The sequence below is a fragment of the Phyllobates terribilis genome, unplaced genomic scaffold (assembly GCF_046119375.1).
Source record: "Phyllobates terribilis strain yellow unplaced genomic scaffold, ASM4611937v1 Scaffold_1__5_contigs__length_1240528914, whole genome shotgun sequence".
Lineage (NCBI taxonomy): Eukaryota > Metazoa > Chordata > Amphibia > Anura > Dendrobatidae > Phyllobates > Phyllobates terribilis.
This window is the reverse complement of record NW_027362761.1, coordinates 772934157-772961449: the sequence shown is the minus strand read 5'-3', so window position 1 is coordinate 772961449 and position 27293 is coordinate 772934157. Positions and strand designations below refer to the sequence as shown.

The 27293-nt window shown below is 41.4% G+C and overlaps 1 protein-coding gene across 1 annotated transcript in view; it reads left to right on the top strand.

Annotated features, from left to right (window-relative positions):
* The first annotated feature begins 1708 nt into the window (after positions 1 to 1708).
* The window catches only part of HGSNAT (heparan-alpha-glucosaminide N-acetyltransferase), a 39992-nt gene continuing 14407 nt past the window's right edge, over positions 1709 to 27293 (top strand). The window contains exons 1-13 of the mRNA XM_073636988.1: positions 1709 to 2149; positions 12027 to 12139; positions 13691 to 13818; positions 14555 to 14676; positions 14780 to 14849; positions 17979 to 18048; positions 18282 to 18385; positions 20542 to 20618; positions 20898 to 20928; positions 21048 to 21208; positions 22155 to 22270; positions 26198 to 26319; positions 26574 to 26700. Coding sequence (XP_073493089.1) covers positions 2038 to 2149; positions 12027 to 12139; positions 13691 to 13818; positions 14555 to 14676; positions 14780 to 14849; positions 17979 to 18048; positions 18282 to 18385; positions 20542 to 20618; positions 20898 to 20928; positions 21048 to 21208; positions 22155 to 22270; positions 26198 to 26319; positions 26574 to 26700 — 1353 coding nt within the window. The 5' untranslated portion in view covers positions 1709 to 2037. The remainder of the gene's footprint in view (positions 2150 to 12026; positions 12140 to 13690; positions 13819 to 14554; positions 14677 to 14779; positions 14850 to 17978; positions 18049 to 18281; positions 18386 to 20541; positions 20619 to 20897; positions 20929 to 21047; positions 21209 to 22154; positions 22271 to 26197; positions 26320 to 26573; positions 26701 to 27293) is intronic.

Genomic DNA, 27293 nt, shown 5'->3' with positions numbered 1-27293 from the left:
TGTATGTTTTGGATGTTTTTATATCTTACAGCCCGAGGACGTGCTGTGATTTACCAGGGGGGAATGTAGCACCCTGAGGATTCGGCTGCTACAGGGGTATTGCACCTCAACCCAGAGGTGTGATATTCCACTCCCGGGTAAGGATGGAGTGTGGAACTGAGCTCAGATAGCTGCATACACTACACACATCCCATTTCCGAGGGACAGATCGACGGTACTCCCACCAATATATGTGCAGGTACGACAGCGTCTGTCCCTGGCTGGAGTGGGAGGGGGGTTGGAACATCCCAGTAGTGTAGGGGCAGATAGGGGGAGCAGCCTGGGTAAAGCTAGGAGCTCATTGGGTGCTGGTCACCTGAGCTCACACATAGAGGGAGTATATAAGGTGGGAACCATCTTAGATCAGGGTCAGTCTGTGAGACGTCAGTCTTTTGTAGAGGTTTGGTCAGTCTGTCAGAGTGTAACCTGAGGAGCAGAGGAGGAGAGCAGCTCCAAGGCCAAGAGAGAGAGAGAGAGAGGAGAAAGAAGGACCCAGAGGGGGAGAAGAGAGAACTCCAAGAACCCAAGATTAGATCAGAGGGTGAAGAGTTGGCACAAGGGTACCGGATCCCAAGCTGGTGGAGGGCACTAATCCTCAGCCAGAGACCGGAGGTCGTGGGCAGGATCTGCCACGACCACCCACTAAATCCACCCGGAAGGCAGACCAAGAATAGGGTCAGGGAACCCAGAGACAAGGGTTTACCAACAAGAGGCCCGAGGGAGCCGGACTTAGGTGGATCCCTGGTGGGGAAGGCCAGAGAGAAGGACAAGTCAGAAAGGGAGCTCAGGACCACGCTCCAGAATCACCTGGGGGTTGGCCGAGTCCAAGACCTGGTGGACGCAGCACGGCTCGGGCGGTCACTTAAGGCCAGAGTGACCACAAGAACAGCAGTAAGTAAAAACCCTGAACTGCACAGCCCGGCTCGGAGTCTTCTTAACATCCACACTGCACCACCACTACCACCATCCTCTACACCTGACCCCCTGAGGCTATACCCCTCCCGTTGGGGGTTATACTACCCGAAGCTGCACACATACCACCAGCCTCAGCGGACCCTGCTGCAGCGGCGGCCGTATTGACCGCAAATCAACGGGTGGCGTAGTCGACACAAAAGAACATCTAGTAACATCTATAAGGACTGCCACACACTGAGCTTGACACCCTGGGTACGGACTGGGTCACCGCCACTCGGAGACTACAACCCCCATCTGATCCGGCTCCGGGTATCCCCCAAACAACACTGGCCCAGGGGGCGCGTCATTTACATCTATAAGTTATCACGTTCATTCTTTTTATTGCTTTTCTTCAGTCTTTTAAGTACGTCCCGAAAAGTAACGCACTGTGTGAATGTGATTTTAGAAAACTCTTTTATTTGGCTGCTACTGGAACTCCCTATACAAATAAATGCAGGGAACTGCCCCTCCATGCTATATTTTTATGTGGGTAGTGGCAGGTCCTGGGTACAGAGGGTACAGTAACTTCTGCCCCCCGTATATATGCTGAGCATGCGGTGGTACAGTCACACAGCCCCACAGAAAAGAAGTGAAGAAACCCACGTGACCGTCTTTAATAAATCCACCTTAGCACAAAACAAAAAGCAAACGCGTACCATATGACTTCAATAGCTCTTCATTGATTGGTCGGTTTGTCACCCGCCCACGCTGCTTCTGATCTGTGATTGGCTGCTGGGCGTTCCTGGCTGCGACAGTCCCAGTCTGAGCTCGTGATTTTTAAGGTGTAGCGAGGTAGACGCTATGAGGATGACAGCGGCCGGGCAGGAAGTAATGCTCTAATAGGGGAGCACCGGAGACCGGCAGCTTGTAATCCGGGGGCGGGGACACAGCTTGTGCACACCGCAGCACTCTCAGCTAAGCTGGAGGGCTCCTCACACCGAGAAAACCCTGGAAAACAGGGAGGAAGTGAGAAAACGGAGGGGGAGGCGGAAGAAGCGGTGGAAGAAGCCCACTAGTGAGGACAGCAGCGGTGACAGCAGGAGGATGGGGCTGGCATGGCCCACCTGTGCCTCTGCCCACTGCCTGTGCCTGGTGTCCACCCTGAGCCTCATCCTGCTGGTCAGCTCCTCCAGCAGCAGCAGGCAGCATGCAGACAGTAAGTGCTTCTCCCATGGCCTGACCCTGGCGCTGGGCACAGCATGCCTGTCTGATGTGGTGGTTGTGGTAGAGGTGTACACATTGTGTCAGTGTAGTTACATTGTGTGTGACATTGTGCAGCTCCTGATGTCAGGATCACCATAGACTCCTTCTAGCCCGGCTGCAGATGTGATGTTTTCCTTTCTGATGTCCTAGTAAAAAAAAAAGCCGCAGTGGCCATGATGTTTCAGTTGGATTATAAGAAGTAAATGACCTTTGGCTACTTTTGATGGGGAAAGGGGGCACAAAATAATGCAGAAAGGGGTGATGGGTTGGGCGCTTTAATAAAGCATCACTTTCTGGATACCAATCCCGCTACATCGGTCAGGCCGGAGGACATAGTATCTCTCATCTGCCCCTGGAGACTGTCCTATATTTAACACACCAAAAGAAATGTGACCCTGCTGCACTAATCAGGCTTTGTCTAAAATTACCCTCCACAGGGGTAATGAGTGAACAATTAACCATGAATGTCCCAGTGTGTTATGATACTGTGGGGCAATAGGCCATGCTGAGTGTCCTCTGCATCAGCATCTGTGGATCAGCTCTACCTCAGTGTCAGATGCTTCATTTACTATACTTTTATGGTCTGAATGACCTGTAGATTATTTATAGAACATGTTATGATCTGTGTGATTATTTTTTGCTCGCTCATTACATATGTGTAATGTGGATAGGACAGTCATACTTCAAGGAAACCCTGTGACCTGCTCTAAAATGGTCTCAACTGTGAAATGCAGCTTTGGGTACAAGGAGCTGGTTGCCTATAAGCCGATGTTGTGCCTTACTATGCAGGATAGTAACTTGTTCAACTGTACTCAAGTCATCATCACCCAGCAAGGAAGGAGCAGTGATCTTCCAAATCTCCGATGTGTATCTGCAAGCCCTCAGGATTTTGAGGAAGCTCCATTTGATGCATCAGCTAGATGTTACACAAAGGGCTATTGTAGTACAAGTGCTTCATAGTGTTGTGGTAACACCAGAAAAATATTCACCAAACTAAATTGGTAATAGGGTATATATATTTACCAGAGAACCATAGACAGAAAAAATAGCCAATAAAAATTAACTTTTAATAATTATCCTTAAAAGTGTACTCTATAGTACAAGTGAGAAAAAACTACACATATATCTCAAAAACAGGATACCATGTAAGGAGAATATAAAAATGAAATTAGCAATTAATTCAGACAAACTTACCCCGGATAGCACCTAATAAGATTGCTCTCCCTACCTAACAGCAGAGTGTTTTTCACCCTAAGGTTCAGATGGTGTCCCCGCTCCTCGGAGGCTGTCCCTCTCCTTTCCCTAGGTATCCCTACACAGTCAAAAGATGCCACACACATACATATAAATGGACCAATTGTAGACTATTCATGTCATAATTGACATGCTCAATATAAGAAATTACAACAATACCATATCAGTGGGAAGTGGGCAAAAATAGATATAGTTGCACAAATAGAAGGTTTTTGATTTACAGTAGCCCACTAATATAAGTAGATAGAAATGTGTACCAGTCAGACCGAGTCCGAAAAAAATATTAAGAATATTTTCATCCCCAATCAAACTAAGATTCAAGCGATGCCATAAATGATATCAATTAGTTGGCCTTTAGTACAATAACTAAATGTAGTCAATCCACAATACAAATTTTCCCAAAGCTATAATAGCAATATTCCAGACATCAATATTATAAGATTCCTCAGACTGGTGTAAAGTCATCCGCAAATAAGGTTATAATTAATCCCTTCGTCCCAACCCACTGGAATAGGTAGAAATGTGTACTAGTCAGACCAAATAAGAAATAGTAATAAACTTTTCTTAATCTCTAGTCCATCTGAGATTCACACAGTGCCTTGAGTGGTGTCCATTAGATGTCCTTTTTGTACATAACTGAATATAGTCAATCCACAATTCAGAACTCCTCAAAATAGTAACAGCACTCCAGGCATCAATTTTCAAGGTCCCTCAGACTGGTGTAAAATCATCAGCAGTAAAGTTATTCCTTAGGATTAGTCCCTTCGTCCCTACGCGTTTCACTCCCTCCTCAATGTGGGGCTCATCAGGGGACAAGAAATATTAGAGGAGATGAGCCATAATAGATGCCCGCATAATAGCTCCTTGTATACCGGAGTCCAACCGCATGTTCAATGGTGGGATTCATCCCTATATATCTGTGGAATGCCATGTGCCACGAGATTAATTTCACCTGTGATCAATCCCAGCGTTACCCTGACTACGAGACGCAAGCTTTAAGGAACTAGCGTACCACCGTGTTTAACGTCACTTCCGGTCCCAACGTAATACGTTATTTCCGATTGCGTAGCCCAGGGTATTAGCTAAGGGATCGTACGAAGAATGCGTACGCAAAGTACGTATCCTCCCGCTTTTTACGTCACTTCCTTCATAGTGTTGTGCCAGTGACATTACCAATGCAGGTTTTTATTTAATGTTGGACCTCTTCCTGCTTTTTCTGCCAACAGGCACGGACAAATAAAATCCCAACCTGTGCAATTTCTTTGACAGGTAATTTAAAAGGTCAATCAGAATGTCCCTACTGACATCAAATTGTCATCAGGATCTGACCACCAAGTGACTTATGTCATCCAGTATATTCCATTTTGGAGGGAACATCTATTTAGTAAGGTCACTCTGTCATAGGATAATGATGGCCACCTCCCTTTGTTTCCAGCCTCCAGAAACAAGTAGATAAAATGTTCCACGGCCAATCCATCTCCCTTCACCACATCTTCTGGGAGCTGCAGCAAATTATTTTGCATGAGCTGAAACTCCTTTCACATGAGTGGCACACATTCATCTAGTAATGTGTGGAGGGACTAAAAGTCTTTGTTCCATATTTGACTTGTTCACTTGTTGTAGAATAAATTGAGTAATATCCAGACATTTTATTTGAGGTGATGTATCTTAGACTCTGTTCACACCTGTGTTAGGATCCTCTTTAGAAGATATGGAGAAGGATAATAGACAGAATAGAGCAGCGTGGCACACAATTTTTTTTTCAGATAAAATGCTAGGCCTCAGGATGGAATGAAGACTTATTGGAGGGTTTATATGTGATTAACACATCAATAACTTGCGAAAAGTGATCTCCAGCACCGGCATGCCTATTAAAATTTTGACTTATTAAATATCCACAAAAATTATCCCGACAAAGACACCGAAATAGAGTAGTTGACTCATTTTGATCGTAGGTGATCATTTAATCATTGTCTAAGATTATAGAATACCTCTGAAACGCGTCAGACTGTATTTCTGTGTCTTTGTCTGGATAATGTTTGATTCTTAACCGATATTACGGTATTTAAGATGTTTTTGCTTCTTTGGTCCCATGGTGCTGTGCTTTGTGCAGCTTTTGGGTTGGTGAGTGAGGTGGACTTTTATATTGTACATCAACAATATCTAATCCTAGTGGTTCTGATACCAGTCACCCGAACCGATCAGCAGCAGGGGTGGCCGATGTAAACAATGTAAGGTGCCAGAACGGCACTCACAGGTACGGCACATTGACTGTCATTCACTACAATGGGAGAAAAGGTGCCGTGCCCAGGAATGGCTTCTATAGGATTTACGGAGCAGTGCTGGTCTTTGCTTACATCTGACTGTTGCAGGAGCAGAAAACAGCTAATCTGCGGGGTTCTGGATATCAGACTCCCACCTACTTGATGTTCATGACCTACACCTCGGATAGGTCCTCAATATGTTAGACTTGGACAATCACTTTAAGTAAATGTAATGCAAACCAACACAGCTTTTGGACTGATTCACACATCTGTAATTTTCAGCTTGAGTACATATAGACATATGAGGCTGTCGCGTTCGAAAGACCAGTTTTGGGTCTGATCATCGCAGTCTGTACTTGAACCACAAAACACAGATGTCTGACACCAGCCTTACTCTTGCTGGGAGGGTCTAATGACCATACTAATATAAAACCATTTGTTACAACTTAGCTAGAAATGCTTATTAATTATGCACCATATTTCTATCCAATACTAATAGTATGGACCCAGTCCTTCCAAAGTTGTGGACTTGTGCAACATAAAAGCCATCTACTATATAATCGGCTTATCCCGTCTGTCTGTCCGTCTAGGAAATCACGCATCGCTGATTGGTCCGGCCGCGGCCAATCAGCGACGCGGGATTTCAGAACAAGATAGCGGCCGTTAGCGGCTCATCTGCCGCACGGAGGTCAGTGGCGATGCAGCCGGGAGATGACCGGCGCTAGCCGGTCATCTCCCGGCTGCTCGCAGCAAAAGTACCCGCACAGGCAGCGCCGCTCCCCAGTCCTCACTAACACGGTTCGCTGATTGGTCGCGGCCGTGACCAATCAGCGATTTTGGCGCCAAATTTAAACACTCTCTCCGGCCAATTGGCGCCACATTTAAAATAAGTACGCCACCGTCGGGAGATAGCAGGGCTGACTCCGCCCATGTGGTCATGTGACTCACCAACTGCCCATGACGTACTGAACATGTTTTGTCAGTCACAGTGTGTGATGTAGCGCGTACTGTGCCTCAGATCCTGCCAGGAGCTGCTGTAGACAGGACTGACAGCGCTGGAGCAGAGGTAAAGAAAGAAGGTGAGTATTAGTGTTTATTTTTTTTAACTGTGCTGTGGGGATGGGGGAATGAGGAGGTCATACAAAACCAGGATGAGGGGGCCATACAAGCCAGGATTAGGGGAATGACGGAGCCATACAAACCACAATTAGGAGATGAGGGAGCCATACATACCAGGATATGGAAATTTAACAGTAGCTGCGGCATTTCCCACCCTAGGCTTATACTCGAGTCAATACATTTTCCCAGTTTTTTGTTGTAAAATTAGGGGTCTCGGCTTATACTCGGGTCACCGCGCACAGGCAGCATGTGACCCCCGTCTGCAGCTGGCTCTTGCTTCCGCTTACATCACGACTATTTGCGGCTGCAGCCAGGGGTCTCCTGTTCCGCGTACCACGGTGAATGACGGGCTGTGGGTGGGGTTATCCCCCATCCCGTCACACCCGGCATCCACCGCACGCGCATTCATTGACAGAGCGCGCGGTGGATGCTGGGTGTGACACGATGGGGGATAATCCCGCCCACAGCCCGTCATTCACCGTGGTACGCGGAACAGGAGACCCCTGGCTGCAGCCGCAAATAATCATGATGTAAGCGGAAGCAAGAGCCGGCTGCAGCCGGGGGAATTACGTGCTGGCTGTGCGTGGTCAGCGATGTTGTAACAAGCAGTATTGACAACATGACGTAATTACAAAATTCATTAGGGGCCCCGCAGGGATACATTGGGGGGTTAATTTAAAGTAGTGCACAACCCATTTAAACAGTGCTTCGCTGATTAGTCGCGCCTGGTCGGCCGCATACATATTCTAGAATACCCGATGCGTTAGAATCGGGCAACCATCTAGTAGAAATATAAATGTCAAGCTGGTGTTAATGACCATGTCTACAAAAAAAGCCATCATGTTCATAGTGAATACTTTTTAGAACAGAATTATGGACCAATATTATATATATATATATATATATATATATATATATATATATATATATATATATATATATATATATATATATATTACACACAGTGGTGGCCAAAAGTATTGGCACCCCTGCAATTCTGTCAGATAATACTCAGTTTCTTCCTGAAAATGATTGCAATCACAAATTCTTTGGTATTATCTTCATTTAATTTGTCTTCAATGAAAAAACACAAAAAGAATTGTCCTAAAGCCAAATTGGATATAATTCCACACCAAACTTAAAAAAGGGGGTGGACAAAAGTATTGGCACTGTTTGAAAAGTCATGTGATGCTTCTCTAATTCGTGTAATTAACAGCACCTGTAACTTACCTGTGGCACCTAACAGGTGTTGGCAATAACTAAATCACACTTGCAGCCAGTTAACAAGGATTAAAGTTGACTCAACCTCTGTCCTGTGTCCTTGTGTGTACCACATTGAGCATGGAAAAAAGAAAGAAGACCAAAGAACTGTCTGAGGACTTGAGAAACCAAATTGTGAGGAAGCATGAGCAATCTCAAGGCTACAAGTCCATCTCCAAAGACCTGAATGTTCCTGTGTCTTCCGTGTGCAGTGTCATCAAGAAGTTTAAAGCCCATGGCACTGTGGCTAACCTCCCTAGATGTGGACGGAAAAGAAAAATTGACGAGAGATTTCAACGCAAGATTGTGCGGATGGTGGATAAAGAACCTCGACTAACATCCAAACAAGTTCAAGCTGCCATGCAGTCCGAGGGTACAACAGTGTCAACCCGTACTATCCGTCGGCGTCTGAATGAAAAGGGACTGTATGGTAGGATACCCAGGAAGACCCCACTTCTTACCCCGAGACATAAAAAAGCCAGGCTGGAGTTTGCCAAAACTTACCTGAGAGAGCCTAAAACTTTTTGGAAGAATGTTCTCTGGTCAGATGAGACAAACGTAGAGCTTTTTGGGAAAAAGCATCAACATAGAGTGTACAGGAAAAAAAAAGAGGCATTCAAAGAAAAGAACACGGTCCCTACAGTCAAACATGGCGGAGGTTCCCTGATGTTTTGGGGTTGCTTTGCTGTCTCTGGCACTGGACTGCTTGACCGTGTGCATGGCATTATGAAGTCTGAAGACTACCAACAAATTTTGCAGCTTAATGTAGGGCCCAGTGTGAGAAAGCTGGGTCTCCCTCAGAGGTCATGGGTCTTCCAGCAGGACAATGACCCAAAACACACTTCCAAAAGCACTATAAAATGGTTTTAGAGAAAGCACTGGAGACTTCTAAGGTGGCCAGCAATGAGTCCAGACCTGAATCCCATAGAACACCTGTGGAGAGATCTCAAAATGGCAGTTTGGAGAAGGCACCCTTCAAATATCAGGGACCTGGAGCAGTTTGCCAAAGAAGAATGGTCTTCAATTCCAGCAGAGCGTTGTAAGAAACTCATTGATGGTTACCGGAAGCGGTTGTTCAGTTATTTTGGCTAAAGGTTGTGCAACCAAGTATTAGGCTGAGGGTGCCAATACTTTTGTCTGGCCCATTTTTGGAGTTTTGTGTGAAATGATCAATGATTTGATTTTTTCTTCATTCTCTTTTGTGTTTTTTTCTTGCAAGCAAATTAAATGAAGATGATAATACCAAAGAATTTGTGATTGCAATCATTGTCAGGAAGAAACTGAGTAGTATCTGACAGAATTGCAGGGGTGCCAATACTTTTGGCCACCACTGTATATGTATATATATATATATATATATATATATATATATATATATATATATATATATATATATATATATATATATATATATATATATATATATATATATATATATATATATATATATTAAAATCTTTCCCCATCCAATCCCCCTATGCTATGCATTGCATTCTTCATATCACTTTCCAAAGTAAAGGATGCCACATACATGTTTAAGCCTAGAAAATGGGGGAAATAAACTGCTTATAAAGGCATATGACCTGGAAATTATCTTGTGTACAAGTTATATGACATGTAATAGAGTTGACAGCACTAACTAATAAATCCTATACTAACAATGCCCTAATGACTTGCAACAATGAAAACAAAAAAATCTGGCATCATAGAAGACATTTAATGATACAGCAGCGGTTGAGCCTTCTTTCTGAAGTGCTTTTCATTGTTGCATGTGCTAGATAGACTTCATGCAGGTGACCTATGGCCTGATTCATTATTCGTGGGGGTCACTTCTTGTGTTGTGGTATTTGCGTTTTTTGCACCAAATTCTTCAAAACAGCTGATGCTGTTCATGAATTCTGCGCAAAGTCAAAAATCTTTGTTTGTTTTTTTTGTCTAAACCTTTTTTTTTAAACTGTTTTAGGTAAAAAAAAAAAAAACTCACAAATTCTGGCGTACATAAAATAATTTTAGGGGGGGTGACTGGAGTACATTTGCGCAAACGTTTTGCAACTTTTCAAAAAGTTGCAATTGATGATTTGGGTGAAAAGATCTGGAGCCCTGAATACAATGGTAAGCTGGAAAACCAAACACATACAGTGACTTTAAAAAAGGCGCAAATGAAGATGAATATGGTGCAAACAGAAAAACTGGTGTAAAATGCGCACAAAAATAGACCAAAAAAAGTGTAAAAGCAATGATGAATTGGACCTACTTCAGTTTCCAGAATAACTATCTTTTACACTACTATTTTACTAATGACTAATCAAATATACAGTAATGGTTTACAATGTTGTAATGAAATGCCAAAGGGTGTTTAAGAGTTTTTTTTTTTTTTTTCAGTAAGAGGAAGTCTACTCTAAAAACATGCATTTTGTACGTAAAAATTAATTGTTCATATGTTCAGTCTTTTGGTCGTTATTTAACCGCTTTAGGTTTCAGACAAAAAGTGGTTAAAAGAAGTGATCTGACTAGTGATGAGCGCAGGTGCTCAATACTCCAGTTTGCCTAGGGTGCTCGGGTATGCACCAAATATCCTGCGTGCTCAATGTTTGAGTCCCTGCAGCCGCATGTTTCGCAGCTGTTAGACAGCCACAAAGCATGCGGGGATTGCCTGACAAACACGGGCAATCACCGAATGTTCTGAGGGTATCTTAACAGCCACAAAACATGCGGCCTCCGGGACTCTAACATGTCACTCGAGCACTCTGAGCAAACTAGAGTAACGAGCACTTGCGCTCATCATTAGATCTGGACGTTTTTCAGGTATATTCTACTTGGAGGAGTCCACGGCCTAAAGAAATTTATGGGGTAGCATGCAAAGCAACAGTACTAACCACTGAACCACTGTGCTGCCCCATAAATCTATTTAGTCTGTTTTCATTTCGTTTTTGATGTTTCCCTGCATACATTATCTAGGGTAATTGCGGTACTTCATTATTGGATCCAATGAGGGGGGATTGAGTGTGTACATATAGACATAATTACACATAATTTATTTGTGGTAGATCTGCTCACTCGGCTGCACACGGAGGTAGACACAAGGACTGTCTCTTTAAATTTCTTGTTGGTTTATTAAACGCCAAACCAATATAGAGTTCATAATAGAAAAACAAAAGAAAATGTTCAGCATAGTCTTAGTACATGCCAGGGTCCGGCCACTCAGGGTTTAGCAAAAACACATGCAAGCTCCTTTCTGGAGCAAGCCTCTCCAGATACTGAACTACACCTGAGTCAAAAGGCTGGATATTTATAGCCCAGACCACACCCTGAGGTGGAGATATGAAGAACAACCTCCCGCTTGCTCTATGGTTGTTCACATAAAACACACCCTTTTAAACATGGCTGATTAACCGTCTCTGCATCTACCATGCAGGAGGGAACTTCCATGTTTGACATCACAGAAGTTAACAGCCTCAGTGAAACATATCTCCTCTCCAGTATTCTGCTAGTGACTTTGTCACATATCCTCCCATCTGCCCAAAGCCAGGAGTTTTGGCACCTTCTCTTGCTAAACATGAAAGTCTGGACAGGGCATCTGTGTTACCATGTAGTTTCCTGGGCCTGTGCTCCACTGAAAAACTAAAGTCCTGGAGCTCTAGAAACCACCTAGTCTCCCTTGCATTCTTTCCCCGGGTGACTAGGTGGTTTCTCGTGGTTTCTCGTTCTTTCTCTGTAGAGGCATCCATTACTACTATTACAAAGCTGATCATAGCAGATCTGTCATTGCACTTGTGAAAATTGAGACCGTGATATTGGTGTTGCCAGATCTTACAGAAATTTGCTTGCAACATACCGTACATAGTTTTAAATTCATTTTATTTTTGTTCTTTGTCACTGGTTTAATTTTTTTAATATTTATTTTTAATGATCTTTATTTTCTTTTTCTATTAGGTATGTCTAAAAGACCAGCTCATTTAAAAATGGACCAAGCTCTTCTGTTAATCAACAACGAGTTGCCCCACGAGCCTTTAATTATTTATTGGCTTTCTGACCAGTGTTACGAGGTATAGCTATTTTTTTTAATGACTTGTTTGGACATTGCAAGCACAAAATCATGTCACTAATTCTGATAGTTGGTAACTAGTGTACATCTCAGGAGATTTAAAGCCTTCACTAAGTGGTCTCTAACTAGCCTGATAGGACCCTACTGATGCTCTAGGCCAGGGGTCTCAAACTCAGATTGTTATATGGGCTGCACACAGAAAAAAATTGAATTTGGGGGGCCGCATTCTTTGCGTGACCTTTTTAGTGATACTATTTTTTCTATACACCTTTTGAACTGGTCCTCATCTTGTTGTAACGTCCCCCTTCCAGATCCCCATATTGTAGGAATGTACCCATAGTGCACATAACAGGGGGGGGGATTCTTCTCACCTGTCCTCCGTTCCCGCGGTGTTCTTCTGCACTTGCACCATGCAGGTACCATTTAGTCCATGGATACGCTGCCATATGCTTCTGAATACAGCTTTCTGCAATTCAGGCTTGTAAGTTCAGCGGAATACACTGACTAAGGCCACGGCCCCACTATCAGTATTTTGTCAGTGTTCGGTCAGTATTTTTCTCAGGAGTGGGAGCCAAAACCAGGAGTGGGTGATAAATGCAGAATTGGTGACTTGTTTCTATTATACCTTTTCTCTGATTGTTCCTCACCTGGTTTTGGCTCCCACTCCTGAGAAAAAATACTGACCGAATACTGATGGTGGGGCCGTGGCCTAAATGTGAAGTGAGCCTTACTGCTATCCCCTATGGTGGGGTCTGTTTGTTTTTCTCACCTTTGCACCTTGAGGCTACTTTTAAAATTGATCATTAAGTAGTATAAACACTTAATATTAGGCAATAATGGATACAATAGTGATGTCTATAAATTGCTTGGAATATGATGGTGCTATACAAGTGAGTAAAATAAAAATAAAGCTTTACTGTTTATAATATTTACTCTAGAACAAAATACATTTTAATTAATAAAGTAGAACTTGGAATAAAAATAATTTCCACAATTGGATGTGTTGAAAAAAATAATGTACCTATGCTGAGATAATCTTATAAATGTGCCCCTGCTGTGTACTGTGTAATGGCCGTGTCTGACCGTGCAGGAACATGGTCTGATCATACCACATCTCCTGGGCAGGGGAGGAAGCAGAAGAGAGTATACAGACATTACAGCAGGGGATCGCAGCTGATTCTTTCTGTGAGATAAAACATTGCTTAAAAACAGGCAGGGAAATGTTTTATCTCACATAAAGAATCAGCTGTGATCCCCTGCTGTAATATCTGTATACTCTCTTGCTTCCTCCCCTGCCCAGGAGATGTGGTATGATCAGACCATGTTCCTGCACGGTCAGACACAGCCATTACACAGTACACAGCAGGGGCACATTTATAAGATTATCTCAGCACAGGAACATTTTATTTAAACACATTTAATTGTGGAACTTATTATTATTCCAAGATCTATTGATTAAAATTATTTGTTAGTGGTAAAACCCCTTTTAAGATATTGCACGTACTTAGCATAGTGATGGTGACAATTTCTTTTCTTTCTCTCCCCTTGCCAGTGCCTGTATCAGACTTTAGCTATATCAGACCATCGGATAGAGCGTGCTAGTGATGTAGCTGTAGTAGATACTCGGCACCCAATCACTCTACAAATTAATGCCACCTCAGGGAGAGCAGAGCTCTGTCGGTGAGTGTTTAATATAACTCCTTCCTAATTTTCATCTGTTTCTTTTTCCAACTAATGAAATAAAAAATATTTTGAATAATTACCTTTCACTAGAATACTAGAGCATATTTAGCGTTTCTCTTTATTCATTTATATCTTTGGACCTTCATAATGCCATTCTATCGATGAGTTCTCTTGTCCACCAACTATTATGCCATGGCCATACACCTTAGGTAACTGTTAGATGTATGGACAGGTATCCCTCCCGAGCAACCGCAAGAACAAGTAGGTGGTCTCAATAGGTAATAGTCCTATGAAGAACCTTTTCCCGTAAGAACAAATGGTTGCAGGTTATGAGTTGACTTATGTGAATTTACGCTTTCCGTGGAAAAATTTCCTTACATTATGTTTACTGTATATAATAGGCCAAATTGAAAAATTTTTTTTTTAAGTGGGAATAATACTTTGTTTTCATAATAACCACCATAGACTTTATTGTATGTAAAGTTGCTCATACCCTTACAATCTCTGTTGGCTATCAAAGAATCAGGCATATTGAAATCCGACATGCCCAATCTTTCTATCGTCCCAACATTTTACATCAGAGAATCTGCTCGTTCGGCTAACATTAATCTAATGTGTAGGATTACCTTTCATGCCCTCATTGAATGAAATGTATAGGGCTGAAAAGTCTCTCTGCAGCTCCATAATGTTCTAAACTTCAGAGTTGCACTTTTTTTTTTTTTTCTCTCCACAGAATTCATTACAGTTTTAGAGAATTTGGAAACTACTCCTTGTGGGTGAAGGCAAACCATTCCACTACCCAAGATGTAACCTGTGGAATAATTATTAATCAGAACCCAGGCTACTCCAACCTTCGTGAGTACTTACAACCACAAATGCAACACTTTCACAAAGCAGTTGCATTTTGTCATATTTTTTTTTCCCTAAAATCCACTATCTTTCTTCCTTTTTTCTGCAGCCATTGTCATTGCATTTTTCATATATGTGGCCATCTTTATAGTATTATTCTTGGGATCGTATTTTTTAAGGTAAGCATAATCTTCTTCACTTCTTATTCCTTTTTTTTATTTTTTTATTCTCTTGTATACACCTGTAGTTAAATCTAGAGATTCATGCTGGTCTCTTTGCTTTTTGATTCTGTCTTGTCTAGATTACCACTCATTGGATAATAACTTCTTAAATGCTATAGTCCCCCATGTACAATAAAGTGCCATTCCAGCAATGTCGGCACTGTGCTGTGTCTGCCGGTGCTTCCATGACACCACTATCCATGGCCCCTGATCGACTGCAGCATTCACACTTTCCTCAGATGAAACTGTTCCATCTGAGGGAAGTGTGAAGGCTGCAGCCCATCAGCAGCCATTGATGGGGTGCAGCGCTTACTTGACATTACAATGTTGAACGGAGGGTTGGAAGACACAGCGCTGACATTGGTGGAATGGCACCAGTCTGGGAGGGGAGTATGTGTTTTTTTTGTTTTATTTTAAAGGGAATCTGTCACCCCCTGGCACTTATCAGACCTCTATTATGGGCATACAGGTGATAGAAATGTAAATCTATACCTACCTGTAGTCCCCATATTAGAGGTTTGGTTGCTTTGAAATTAGACCTGTGGAGCAGGAAACTTGCGCGCAGGTGTCGGGAAGGCAGAGTGACTCACCGGCGCCTGCGCTCAAGTTTACTGCTCTACAAGGCTACACAGACGGCAGGGATTACTGCGGCTTCCGTACAAGGTAAATTGCGCAGGCGCGGGATCCGGCCGTGAACTAAGCGTCACAGGGCCCAGTGACGTGTAGGTGAGGTGGGGGGGTATGGAAATTAAGTTAATAGGCGGGGATTTCTTCGCATCCCCCGGACGGGAAGCATGTCAAAACTAATTTAATAAAAAGCAATTTCAAACCAAGCAAACCTCCTAATATGAGGCATACAGGTAGGTATAGCTTTACATTTCTATCACCTGTATGCCCATATTAGAGGTCTGATAGGTCCCAGGGGGTGACAGATTCCCTTTAAAGGAGTAGTCCAAGAAGTGAACACCACCTCTAATGCTTAAAGTTCACATGTCACATGAGTAATGCTGAACCAGGGCTGTGTGAATCGGACCTGAGCTACCGAAATAAAAATAACAAATGTTTCAATATGAAACCCTGCATTGTTTTGGAGAAAACCTACTTTGAACATTGGGCCAGAGATCTAGTCACGGGCCCCCCATCAAGTTCTCCCCACTCGACTCTACTTGAATGTATAACTTATAGAAGTCATGGATGTATTTCATAGCTCACAAAATAAAATGCACATCTTTAATATTGTAACTAACTGTGTAGGGATCATCAATGAAGTAACATTGTGTCTGGTAGAAATGTAATAATTATCCTGCATTGGATAATCAGAATTTGCAATGAAACGGGAACTTGTGCTCATAAAATGAAAAATTCAGCATTTCTACTTCCTTTTTTATGCAGCTGCACCAATGATTATTATTGTTGGTATGCAAACACAATTTATTAGACACGGCTTAATGTTTACGGTCACATTATCCATTGTATACTGTCTCATCCGACTATCATTGTTTTGTTTTTTTAATCCTCTTTCTTTTGTGTTAAGGACATGTACAGCCGCTATATTTTTGGTAGTTTTCCTTTCTTCTGCTGGTTTCCTATAAATGCACTTTTTTTTTTTCTGTCTCCATATGTTGTGTATGGACAAGCTTTTAATGCTGTTATACAATAGTGTTCAAGGGGAACCTGTCAAACTCTTACATTTTCAAACCACTAATATAACTGTGTAAGAGATAAGCCAGTTTATGACCCCAAAGTTCTGTTCCAGCATTGAGAAATTACATTTAGGTTGAGTCTGAAGTGCATTGGGGCGTGACTATGCATTTCTAGCCTCTCCGCCTCACGCTGTATTCCCCTGACTAGCAGCAACCTCCCCTGGCTAACGGCCTACTAATCAGCCAGTGGAGGGCGCTGCTACGTAGGAAATACAGCGTGAGGCGGAGAGGCTAGAAATGCATAGTCACGCCCCAATGGATTTCCAGACACAAGTTCAAAATTCGATTTCTCATGCTGGAGTAGCATTTTGGGGTCCTAAAGGGATTTTTGGGCTTATCTTTTAAAGGGCTACACAGTTGTATAAATTAATTGAGGGGTTAAATTTTCTGGTTATTCACACCTTTCTACATTAGAAACAGCTTTTGTTATACTCCTTAAAAAAATAAAAAAACAAAACGCACACCTACTTACTTCCAGCTAGTTCACACCACTGCCCCAGTCCCCCACTTGTCTAATTCCTTTCAGTTTGAATAGTGCAGCCAAGCGGATTAGTAGGAGAGTATGTGGTGGTTTTTCTTTATAGAGCACACAGTGCCGTTTGTAGAACACGGATGGAAAACCCCTTTAAATTTCACACACAGTAGTTACCTATTCTGTCTAAATAGTTGTACCATGCATTACCCAAACAATTTTCCCACACAAGAAAAAATGGTTATAAATCAGTGCCATACAGTTCATGTATATCATTGTGCTATTAATTCCCGGGATTATAGTGCCATTTTATTGAGCAAGCAATAGGTTTGTACATTGCGTTGCACAAATAAAAATGACTACGCATAGCATTAGTAGCAAAAGGATCAAAACAAATAATGGTACCATGCAATACTAATATTATGTAATGCACACACAGAAATGTTACCATAAGTCACCTATTAAAGTACTAACTCATCATAGTGCTTACTTACTGACCCGGTGCTCCTATAATTGCCCCTGTGCTCTTACTCACTGGACAGTTGTGTAGAGACTGTGCACATTTACTCCACAAAGAACGGCATACACTCACTGTGAATTCAGAGCTGGGATATGCTGGCTAGACTCGGCACGGTTTCTCTGCCTCTTCTCCCTCCTCACTATCCCTTTCATAGGTCACACCGCATATTGGTGTCTGACACCTCTTTGCGTCTTGTATTGGGCAAGATGGATTTGATTATTTTATTTTTTTCTTTTTAATTTAGAAGGAATGATAAGTTCAGGAGGGAGGGGAAGAAGTGGCTCATAAGAGGAGAAAGAAGCAATTTCTTACATTAACTTGTACTTTTGATGTATGAAAAGTTTGTTGAAAGAACAATTGTCATTTAAATAAAACTTTTTTGATCTTTTTAGACTGAACACCATACAGAATTGGCTATGCAAGCGGATTAACCCTGTTGAAACTGATCGACTCATTAATTCTGTGAGTTTATAATTGCTTTCAAGTCTACATATTCCATTGGCCTTGCCTTTTTACTACACAAAACTTGCGTGGCATAAGAAATTCTACGTGGCTTACATATTTTACAAGTGTGGTTGTTTGTAACACATGGTCTGAACTAATGGAATTGATATGTGGTGTCACTTCATTCATTCATTCATTCATTCATTCATTCAGTCTATTCAGTCTATTCTTTGTATTTGTTGGGTTTCCAGGAGCTTGGTTCCCCTAGTAGGACTGATATAAGCAGCCAGGACGCCCATTACACTACCTGGAATACTGTGCCCCAAAGACTCCGGTCGCTTGACACATTTAGAGGGTAACTATTTACTTTTTTACTCTAAGGTCATCATTTTTTAGAAGTTTTGGGTAGAAGAAATGTCATGCGCAACAAAATATTTTGCAAAAATGTTCCCAAACCTTTATATCCATAGACTGGTCTCAAGGGTTCAGCAATATAATAGATAAGCCTTGGTTCAGATTTCGCTTGGAGTTGAACTATTCTTGATTTTAGAATGAGATGATCATGATGGAATTTACACAGGTCTGCCCCTACAGCTGTGGTGTCGCTAGTCACTTTGGTTCGGGGCCTGTGCTCCTGAATCATAAGTGCACTGCCCCACATTTCTAGTGCTGCATTTTTCAATTTTTAGTAAAGTTTAGTTTGTTTTAATATTCTACAAGGTACAGTGTCACCACGCTTGGCATACACGCACCTTTGCCTTCCAGAGTCAAGCCGGTGGCCCACGTCCCAAGTCTGTTTCTGCTCCCTGCTAGGACAGATTGTCGCTCCCTGCTTTCAACCCTTGCAGAATCCCGGCCCCGAGCTCCACCAGTTGTCGCACTGCATCAGGATCCCACTGATGCAAGAGCAGATGGGGAACGGGCAGGAATCCCATCTGCTGCTTGTCATGTTCATTAGAGCAGAAATGACTGGAAGCAGCGCTGTCAGATTAGATTTAGTGAGTGCGATCCCAGGAGCTCCATAGCATCTGATTGGTGCAGTGTGTGGATGATATACCTGATCCTGCACCAATCGGCAAGCATCGTAGCTCCGAGAACAGTTATGAGATCACTTCTTGTATCCCCTGAGAAGACTGCCTTCTGCCATTAGTGCTTTGATGAAACAAGGCTTGGACAGGTCCACTGGCCCTTGACCCTATTTTCCCCTTCCAATGGAGTATATATGTTAAAAGGAACCTGACAGCTGATACATGCTGCCTGAATAACGGGCAACATGTATCAGACACTGGATCTATCCTACAAGCTAGGTATGTCTTGCTCTGATATTCTGCAACATTTCAGAGAAAACAAACGTTTAGAAGCTGACCGGGGACCATGTCACATGGATGACTTGGCCAAGAGGCCAATTCCAAGCTGTTTCTTCCCGCCATGCTTAGAGAGTTGTCACTTTATCTTTGGGGGTTACATGGGACTGCAGGTGACATTTACTACATTAGCTACTCTGAAAGTTAGCATCTTGTTAATTGTTACGTGTTTTGCAGTGGGGAGAAGGCGGCATCAAAATATGTCTTTGGACTTAGGCCTCTGATCTTTTCTGCCCCCAACAATACCCTGGCAATGCAGTTTTATTTCCCACCACCCACTGACATGATCAAAAAACATTTCTATTGGAAAAAACTCACCCTATAGTTTCAAATGGAGTCCACTTTGTGACGCTGGACACTGTACATGGCCCCCTGGATACTGATGTGGCGTGCACACTCAGCAGTAACCCTTTATGGACATCTCGTTACAGACTGCTTTTAAACAAGGGAAACTAGAAGGACAATTGCTGGGTATTTGCACACATTTTTTTTTGTTTGTTGCTAGTGGAAACTGCTTTAAGAAACTCTTTTGTTCTCTTTCATGAGTTTTTTTTTTCTTTACCGAAGTGATTTGGAAGAGTTTTTCAAGCTTGTTTTTTTATTTTTTCCAGAATTTTGATTGGGAAATGCTTAGTTCAAAGCATCTTTCACCAGGAGATTCTTCAAAGAAGTGACATGCACATTCTTGTCTCTCACCAGGCGTTTTTCAAAACCTGAAGTGGGAAATAACACTCAAGACTGACTGTGTGAACAGCAAATAGGAAGATTAAGTCATGTTGTGTTTTTTTTTGTTTTTTTTTTTGTGTGTGTTTTTCAAAGTGCATTCACTACAAAAGACTCCTCAAAAATCTCTGTTTGCAAATACTCTACGAAGTCAAGTCCTCTGATGTTCATATTCTGTATCCATTGAGTGTTTCGAGTCTGTCCATTGCGTTGCGGATGTGACCACACAATCACTTACTTTCTGTGTATGCAGCCACATGGTCAATAAACCGAGCTGGACGCCCAAGTGCCATACAAGTAGTGACATGTGGCAGGGTATAACTATGTAAAGGCAGCCTGTACTCCTTAGTTATTTTATTTCCTAATGTATTTGAACTAATTTTTAAAAATAAATGGATGACATTTAGTTTTTTTCTGGTCTTAGGCTTTCTCTTATAATCATGGTGTTTGTAAATTATGGTGGAGGAGGCTACTGGTTCTTCAAACATCAGAGCTGGAATGGTAAGCTTCCTTGGATTATTAGATACCATTTGTAGAAAGTTTAATGTCCTTTTCTCTATTCTTTGTCAAAATAAGTAGCGATGTTAAATTCTGCATAGTGTTATGAATATATGATGGCCACAGCGTTTCACTAAAATTCAGTGTGCTGATCTCATGGAAATGGCCACTTTTTTTTATAAATATAAGCGCATTTGTATAGTTCACTAAGCAATAAAATACATTAAACTGGTGCACTGACAATACTTTATAAGAACTTTATGCAATTCTATTTATTTACAGGTCTTACAATAGCTGATCTGGTTTTTCCATGGTAAGCAATGGTCTTATATGCATCTTATTCATTACAATGTGATGTGTTCTAATAGACCTTTTTCTTCACGATGGGTTGTGTGCTTGTTTCTGTTTGAGATCTGGTCTTTTTTATTGTAGGTTTGTCTTCATTATGGGAACCTCCATCCATTTGTCCCTGAATTCGATGCTGCGTAAAGGAATCTCCAGATGGAAACTATTTTGGAAAGTCCTTTGGAGAAGCATTCAGCTTTTCCTCATTGGATTGTTTGTGATCAATGAAAATTACTGTCGTGGACCATGTAAGAATTTTTATTTTAGTTATTTTATAAGAGTGATTGGGGGGAGTTAAACTGTATGGTATGTGTAGACTATGTTCCAGACACAACCATTACACAATACATCAGTACATTGCTGGGACACATTTATAAGATTATCTCGGCACAGGAACATTTTTTTTTTTAACACATCCAATTGTGGAACTTATTATTTTTCTAAGACCTATTGATTAAAATGTACTTTGTGGTAAAACCCCTTTAATGGGTCATTATGGACTTTCATCTTAATCAGTAGCATAGATGTGAGTTTCAGGCATTAAAGGCGTTTTCTCAAGATTAATTTTCAGGATTGCATAGCTTCCCTGATTCCGGGCTTTATGCTTTGCTTTCTCCTGAAGATTGTTAGTTCAGATCAGCAGCATGTGTCGCTGGGCTGACCTGTGCGCTTTCCAAGCTGCTAAGCAAAGTGGGCCTTGCCTCTGCAGAGGGGAGAAGCGCTGCAGGACTGAAGCTGGTTGGGTCCGGAGTGGCGCAAGCAGGCTGTAAATCATAGCGCCTGCTATAACAGTGCATGCTCCTTACCTAGGTAAAAGGCCTCTGGTACTGCAGGATGGCTAGTGACTTTGGCAAACAAGTTGAATGATTGTAAAGTAAAGATGGAGTAATTTTTTTTTTTTAATGTTTTAAAACCAATTAGCAATTTTACTACTTTATTAACTTTAGACAAAGCCCCTGCACAAATACTCAGGATAGTTTAGGACAAGAGAGATATAGATAGATTTTTTTTTTTTTAAGTTTTCTTTGAAGCAATGATACTTCTAAAACATTCTAAGACTGGACATACATAAAGATATTTATTGGAAAGTGGGCACAAAGGTGTCTACTGTAAAACAAGTGCATGAATTTCGCCTTGCTGCTTTGGGAATATCTTTATTAAATGTTTAATTGCAGTATATATCCTACCTTACAGTATCCTGGAGTGATATCCGAATTATGGGTGTGCTTCAGCGGCTTAGTCTTACGTATCTTGTGGTTTCTGCTTTAGAGCTACTGTTTACAAAGCCTTTACCGGAATCTATGCCCCAGGTAAAGAAATTATATACGTACTACATGCAGGAAAAAAATAAATATATATTTCAGAATCAACCTTTTCTTTGTGATACCATACTACAAAATACTCCCACAAGTGTGGACCATTGATTGCAAACAAGATTTGTTACTTTGTACACTCAAAAGAGCAATTTTTCTAACAAACTCATTCAAGACCATGTTGCAAAAATGAGTACATCCTGATAAAACTTTTGGGAGCAAAGCTAAAGTTTAGACTACAAAATGATAATTAACAAGCATTCAATTACAGGTAAGTCTATTTATAAGAAAACCCCTTCACATTTCATGCTGTCAGCAATGGCACCACATGGCAGAGAAATGTCACGAGACCTGAAAAAAAAAAAAAAAAAGCTTCTTTACGCAAGAAAGCTGAAGGCTACAAGAAGATAAGCAAAGCCTTGCTTATCAGTCACAATACTGTAGCAAAAGTGACACAAAAATGTAACAAAGATGGAAAATAGACGTCCAAGCCAACCACGGAAGTTAACATCAAAACAGGAGCGTCTTCTAATGAGAAGAGTTGAAAAAAAATTGTCATGCGAGCTCAACACAGTTGAGCTAAAGAAGTAGAATGCCAAACCCGGGTGAGAGTTTCCCTTTACACAATACGGCGTATATTGCAGAGGAATGGTATGCATGGGTGTTGTCCATGAAGGAAGTCTCTCCTAAAGCCCATGCACGAAAAAGCCCACTTACAATTTGGCAGGGCCCATGCTGAAAAATAAGAAGACTACTGGGACTCCATACTCTGGTTTGATGAGCCAAAGATAAATGTTTTTGGAACTGTTGGCTACAATGCTATATGGCTTCACAAGGGTGAGGAGTAGAAGGGAAAATGCATGGTGCCTACAGTGAAACATGATAAAGGCAGTGTCCTTATGTGGGGCTGCATGAGTGCTGCTGGTGTCATGGAGTTGCATTTCATTGATGGTATCATGAATTCACAGATTTTCTGCTCTATGTTGAAAAAGATGCCACCGTCACTCCAATCCCTTGGTAGACATGCACTTTTCCAACATGGCAATAATCCAAAACACACATTTAAGGCCACTGTTGCATTTCTGAAGAACAGGATTAAAGTGATTCAGTGGCCAAGTATGTCTCCTAATCTGAACCCAATCTAACACCTCTGGGGAATTATGAAGAGACAAATGGAGCATCACTCTTCATCCTGCCTTTTTAAAAGCGGTCGTTCTTGAATAGAAAAAGCTAGATGTTCCACTATCACCAACCTGTTCATTCCATGTGTAGAAGACTTGGTGCTATTTTTAAAAATCATGGAAGTCCTACAAGATACTAGATGTAGTTTTTTACGTAGAGTGTATTCATTATTGCATCAACTAGTTTGAGTGAAACTGAAGATTTTGTAATGAAAGTTTTATATTAAAGGAGTTTTCCCACAAACAAAAGTTCAGTTTAAAAATTGTCTGACCGTGTACAAAACATATCACAGCTCCTGGGCAGGGGAGGAAGCAAAAGACAATACAGACATAACAGGCAGGGGATCACAGAGGATTCATTTTGTGAGGTAAAACATTTCCCTGCCTGTTATGTCTGTATTGTCTTTTATTCCTCTCCTGCCCAGTAGCTGTGGTATGTTCCCTACACAATCAGACAACTTTTAAAATTAACTTTTGTTTGTGGGAAAACCCCTTTAACCTTACTATCATGTTATGGGTTTAAAAAATTATTGTATGAAACTCAGTCTTGTCAAGATTTTGGAAATTGTTCTTGTGTTCAATGAGATGTTGTTCAGTATTCATTTATGATTTAGCACTGTATATATGCTGCAAAGCAAGAATGCTTTCAAAATAAGCGTTAATGGGTTATTTTTATCAAGTAACAAAATGCAAAATGAACAAAAGAGAAATCTAAAGCATATCGGTATTTGGTGTGACCACCCTTTTTGGCTTCAAGACTGCATCAATTCTGCATGGTATACTTTCACACAGTTTTTGAAGGAACTAAGCAGGTAGGTTGTTCCAAACATCTTGGAGAACTAACTACAGATCCTCTGTGGATGTAAGCTTGTGCAAATCCTTCTGTCTCTTCACAAAGTCCCAGACAGGCTTGATGTTGAGATCGGGCTCTGTGGAAGCCACATCACTTCCGGTACTCCTTTTTTATGTCCTTTTTTTTTTTTGAAGATGGTTGTGATATTGAATGTAGGTTTGGGGTCATCCTTCTGCTACAAAATAAATGTGAAGCCCATAATACTCTTCCCTGATGGTATCATATCGTGCATTGCTCTATAATTGTATTTTTCGACATTGAGGACAACATTAATCTTGACCAAATCACAAACTCCATTTCCTGACTCTTCATGAAACCCTACCGATGTTTTCCAGAAATGTCTTTTTGCTCATTTTTGTGGTGATTTTTTTACGTTGTTGTTTTCTAACTGTATATATAAACTAGTCCTGCCTGATGAATTGTCAGGTCACAGCTTTCAACGTATGAAACCGTTAAAAGAAGGTCAAAAAATCTGACCATATACACTGAAATGTCAAAACAACTTGCTGTGCATATGTTAAGTGCTAAAAAGAATTATGCACTTTGAGGTGGAATCCGCCTAAATAGGATGTTGAGTACACATAACCTTATTGTCACTCTCTCCACACACTTGGCAAACAAAGTACGTTCTGTTCCAGCCAAATATGTCAAATTTTGACGCATCAGTCCAGCGCACCTTCTGATATTTTTTCTGAGCTCCAGTTAGTGTGTTTGTATAGAATTGAGTCTCCTGACCTTGCATCCATGTTGAAGGTAGGGCATTTTGATTGCTATTCTTCCAGAAAGACCACTGTTGACCAGACTTTTCTTAACAGTAGATGGTTGGCTGAGTCCCACTGGTTGTTGCCAGTTCTGAGATGATGGCAATGCTGGACATCTTCTGATTTCGTAGAAAGGCACATTATACATACTTTTCAGTTCCTGCACAAAGTTTCCTTGACTGACTACTGTGTCTATGGTTCTCAACATTGCACATTCCTTGGTGTCCTCAAGGCTGACCCATACAGACAAATACTTCTCCATCATGCAATACCATCAATATTCTTCAGTAGGACAACAATCTCCGTGTAAAGAAGAACAAGGAATCCTGAAAGTGATAAGGCCCCACAGAATTTGTGCAAACCTACATCCACAAAAGATCTGTGGTTTAGTTCTCCAAGATGTTTGGAACAACCTCCTTGCCAAGTTTCTTCAAAAACTGCAAATGTACCTAGAAAAATGTTTAAAGGAAGCAAAGCATAAGTTGGTAACACCAAACATTTGGTTTGATTCAGATTTCTTTTTATTAATCGATTAAAGTTTGTTTTTGACAGTTTGATTTTTGAAAGTATTCCTACAGTGCAACATTTGTCTACACCTACCTAAAATTTTGTTTGTGTGTGTGTGTATGATAAATTTATATACACAGTAACTGAAATTTCAACACCAAATTGGGAAAAAGTTGTGAGTTATGAAAATGACAGTATCAATACACATTACTGATATGTAAATTATGGGCCACTTGTTCAGCTGTCTCAATCAGCAGGCGGACTGGAACAGCCAGAGGGCCAGATGTGGCCGCGGGCCACCCTTTGCACAGGTGTGGTCTATGGTGATTGAGTACTGAAAGCTGTCAATCAATGTTGCGACACAGAGTTCATTGCAGAAGTATTTTACCAATACTGTAGCAAAGAGTCCAGTAAGGGACTCATGGCTGGAATCAGGGCTTCTGCCCATATATCATGTTGCCTTTAAATTGGGAAGAATAATCCTGGTGACAGATTCCTTTTAAACCCTGAAATGTTCTCCATTGTTCCTTACAGGGAGAATGGGTCTTGTACTGTAACTATATCCATGTTGCATTACCTTACAGTGATCTTCTTGCTTACATATGCTATCCTTCCATTCTAGAGCCGCACGTGTTTCTTTTTACAAGACGTGGTCCCTTTCTGGCCTCAGTGGCTGATAATATTAGTCTTGGAAGCCTGCTGGTTGTGTTTGACTTTCTTGCTTCCTGTACCTGGATGCCCCACGTGAGTTTCTACACTCTTTTTTTATTATTTTCCGTACTTGCATACATTGGTGATATCTACGCTGTGCACTTAGGGGGCTGCACTTTATGTGGCACGTTTTTCACTATAACTGAAAAAGCAAAATGGTTGCTTAAGATTAAATTTATAGAGAGATATTAGACCTTATACTTAAGGGGGTAATTACTTGTCTTGTACATTTTAATGTTAACTTTGGTTATATTCCTGAAGATCTGATGGAACTATCTGTTCTGCAGGGGGTATCTTGGACCTGGAGGTATTGGTGATTTTGGAAAATATCCAAACTGTACCGGAGGGGCCGCTGGTTCCATTGACCGCTTAGTTCTTGGTGAGGACCATGTGTATCAACATCCGTCGTCTAATGTGAGTTCACACTTGCCGTTACTCCAGTCATTCTGACTTCAGATTACTTGGGAAAAGATTGTTATTTTGCCATAATAAATGCCAGTTGGAGTTGTCTCTTGTGTCTTTTGAGTATCTAGTAGCTACAGTGCCTACAAGTAGTATTCAACCCCCTGCAGATTTAGCTGGTTTGATAAGATGCAAATAAGTTAGAGCCTTCAAACTGCAAACGAGAGTAGGTTTTATGAACAGAAGCATAAATCTTACAAACCAAAAAGTTATGTTGCTCAGTTGAATTTTATTAAATTTTAAACATAAAAGTGTGGGTCAATTATTATACAACCCCTATGTTTAATATTTTGTGGAATAACCCTTGTTTGCAATTACAGCTAATAATCGTCTTTTATAAGACCTGATCAGGCCGGCACAGGTCTGTGGAGTTATCTTGGCCCACTCCTCCATGCAGATCTTCTCCAAGTTATCGAGGTTCTTTGGGTGTCTCATGTGGACTTTATTCTTGAGCTCCTTCCACAAGTTTTCAATTGGGTTAAGGTCAGGAGACTGACTAGGCCACTCCAACACCTTGACTTTTTCCCTCTTGAACCAGGCCTTGG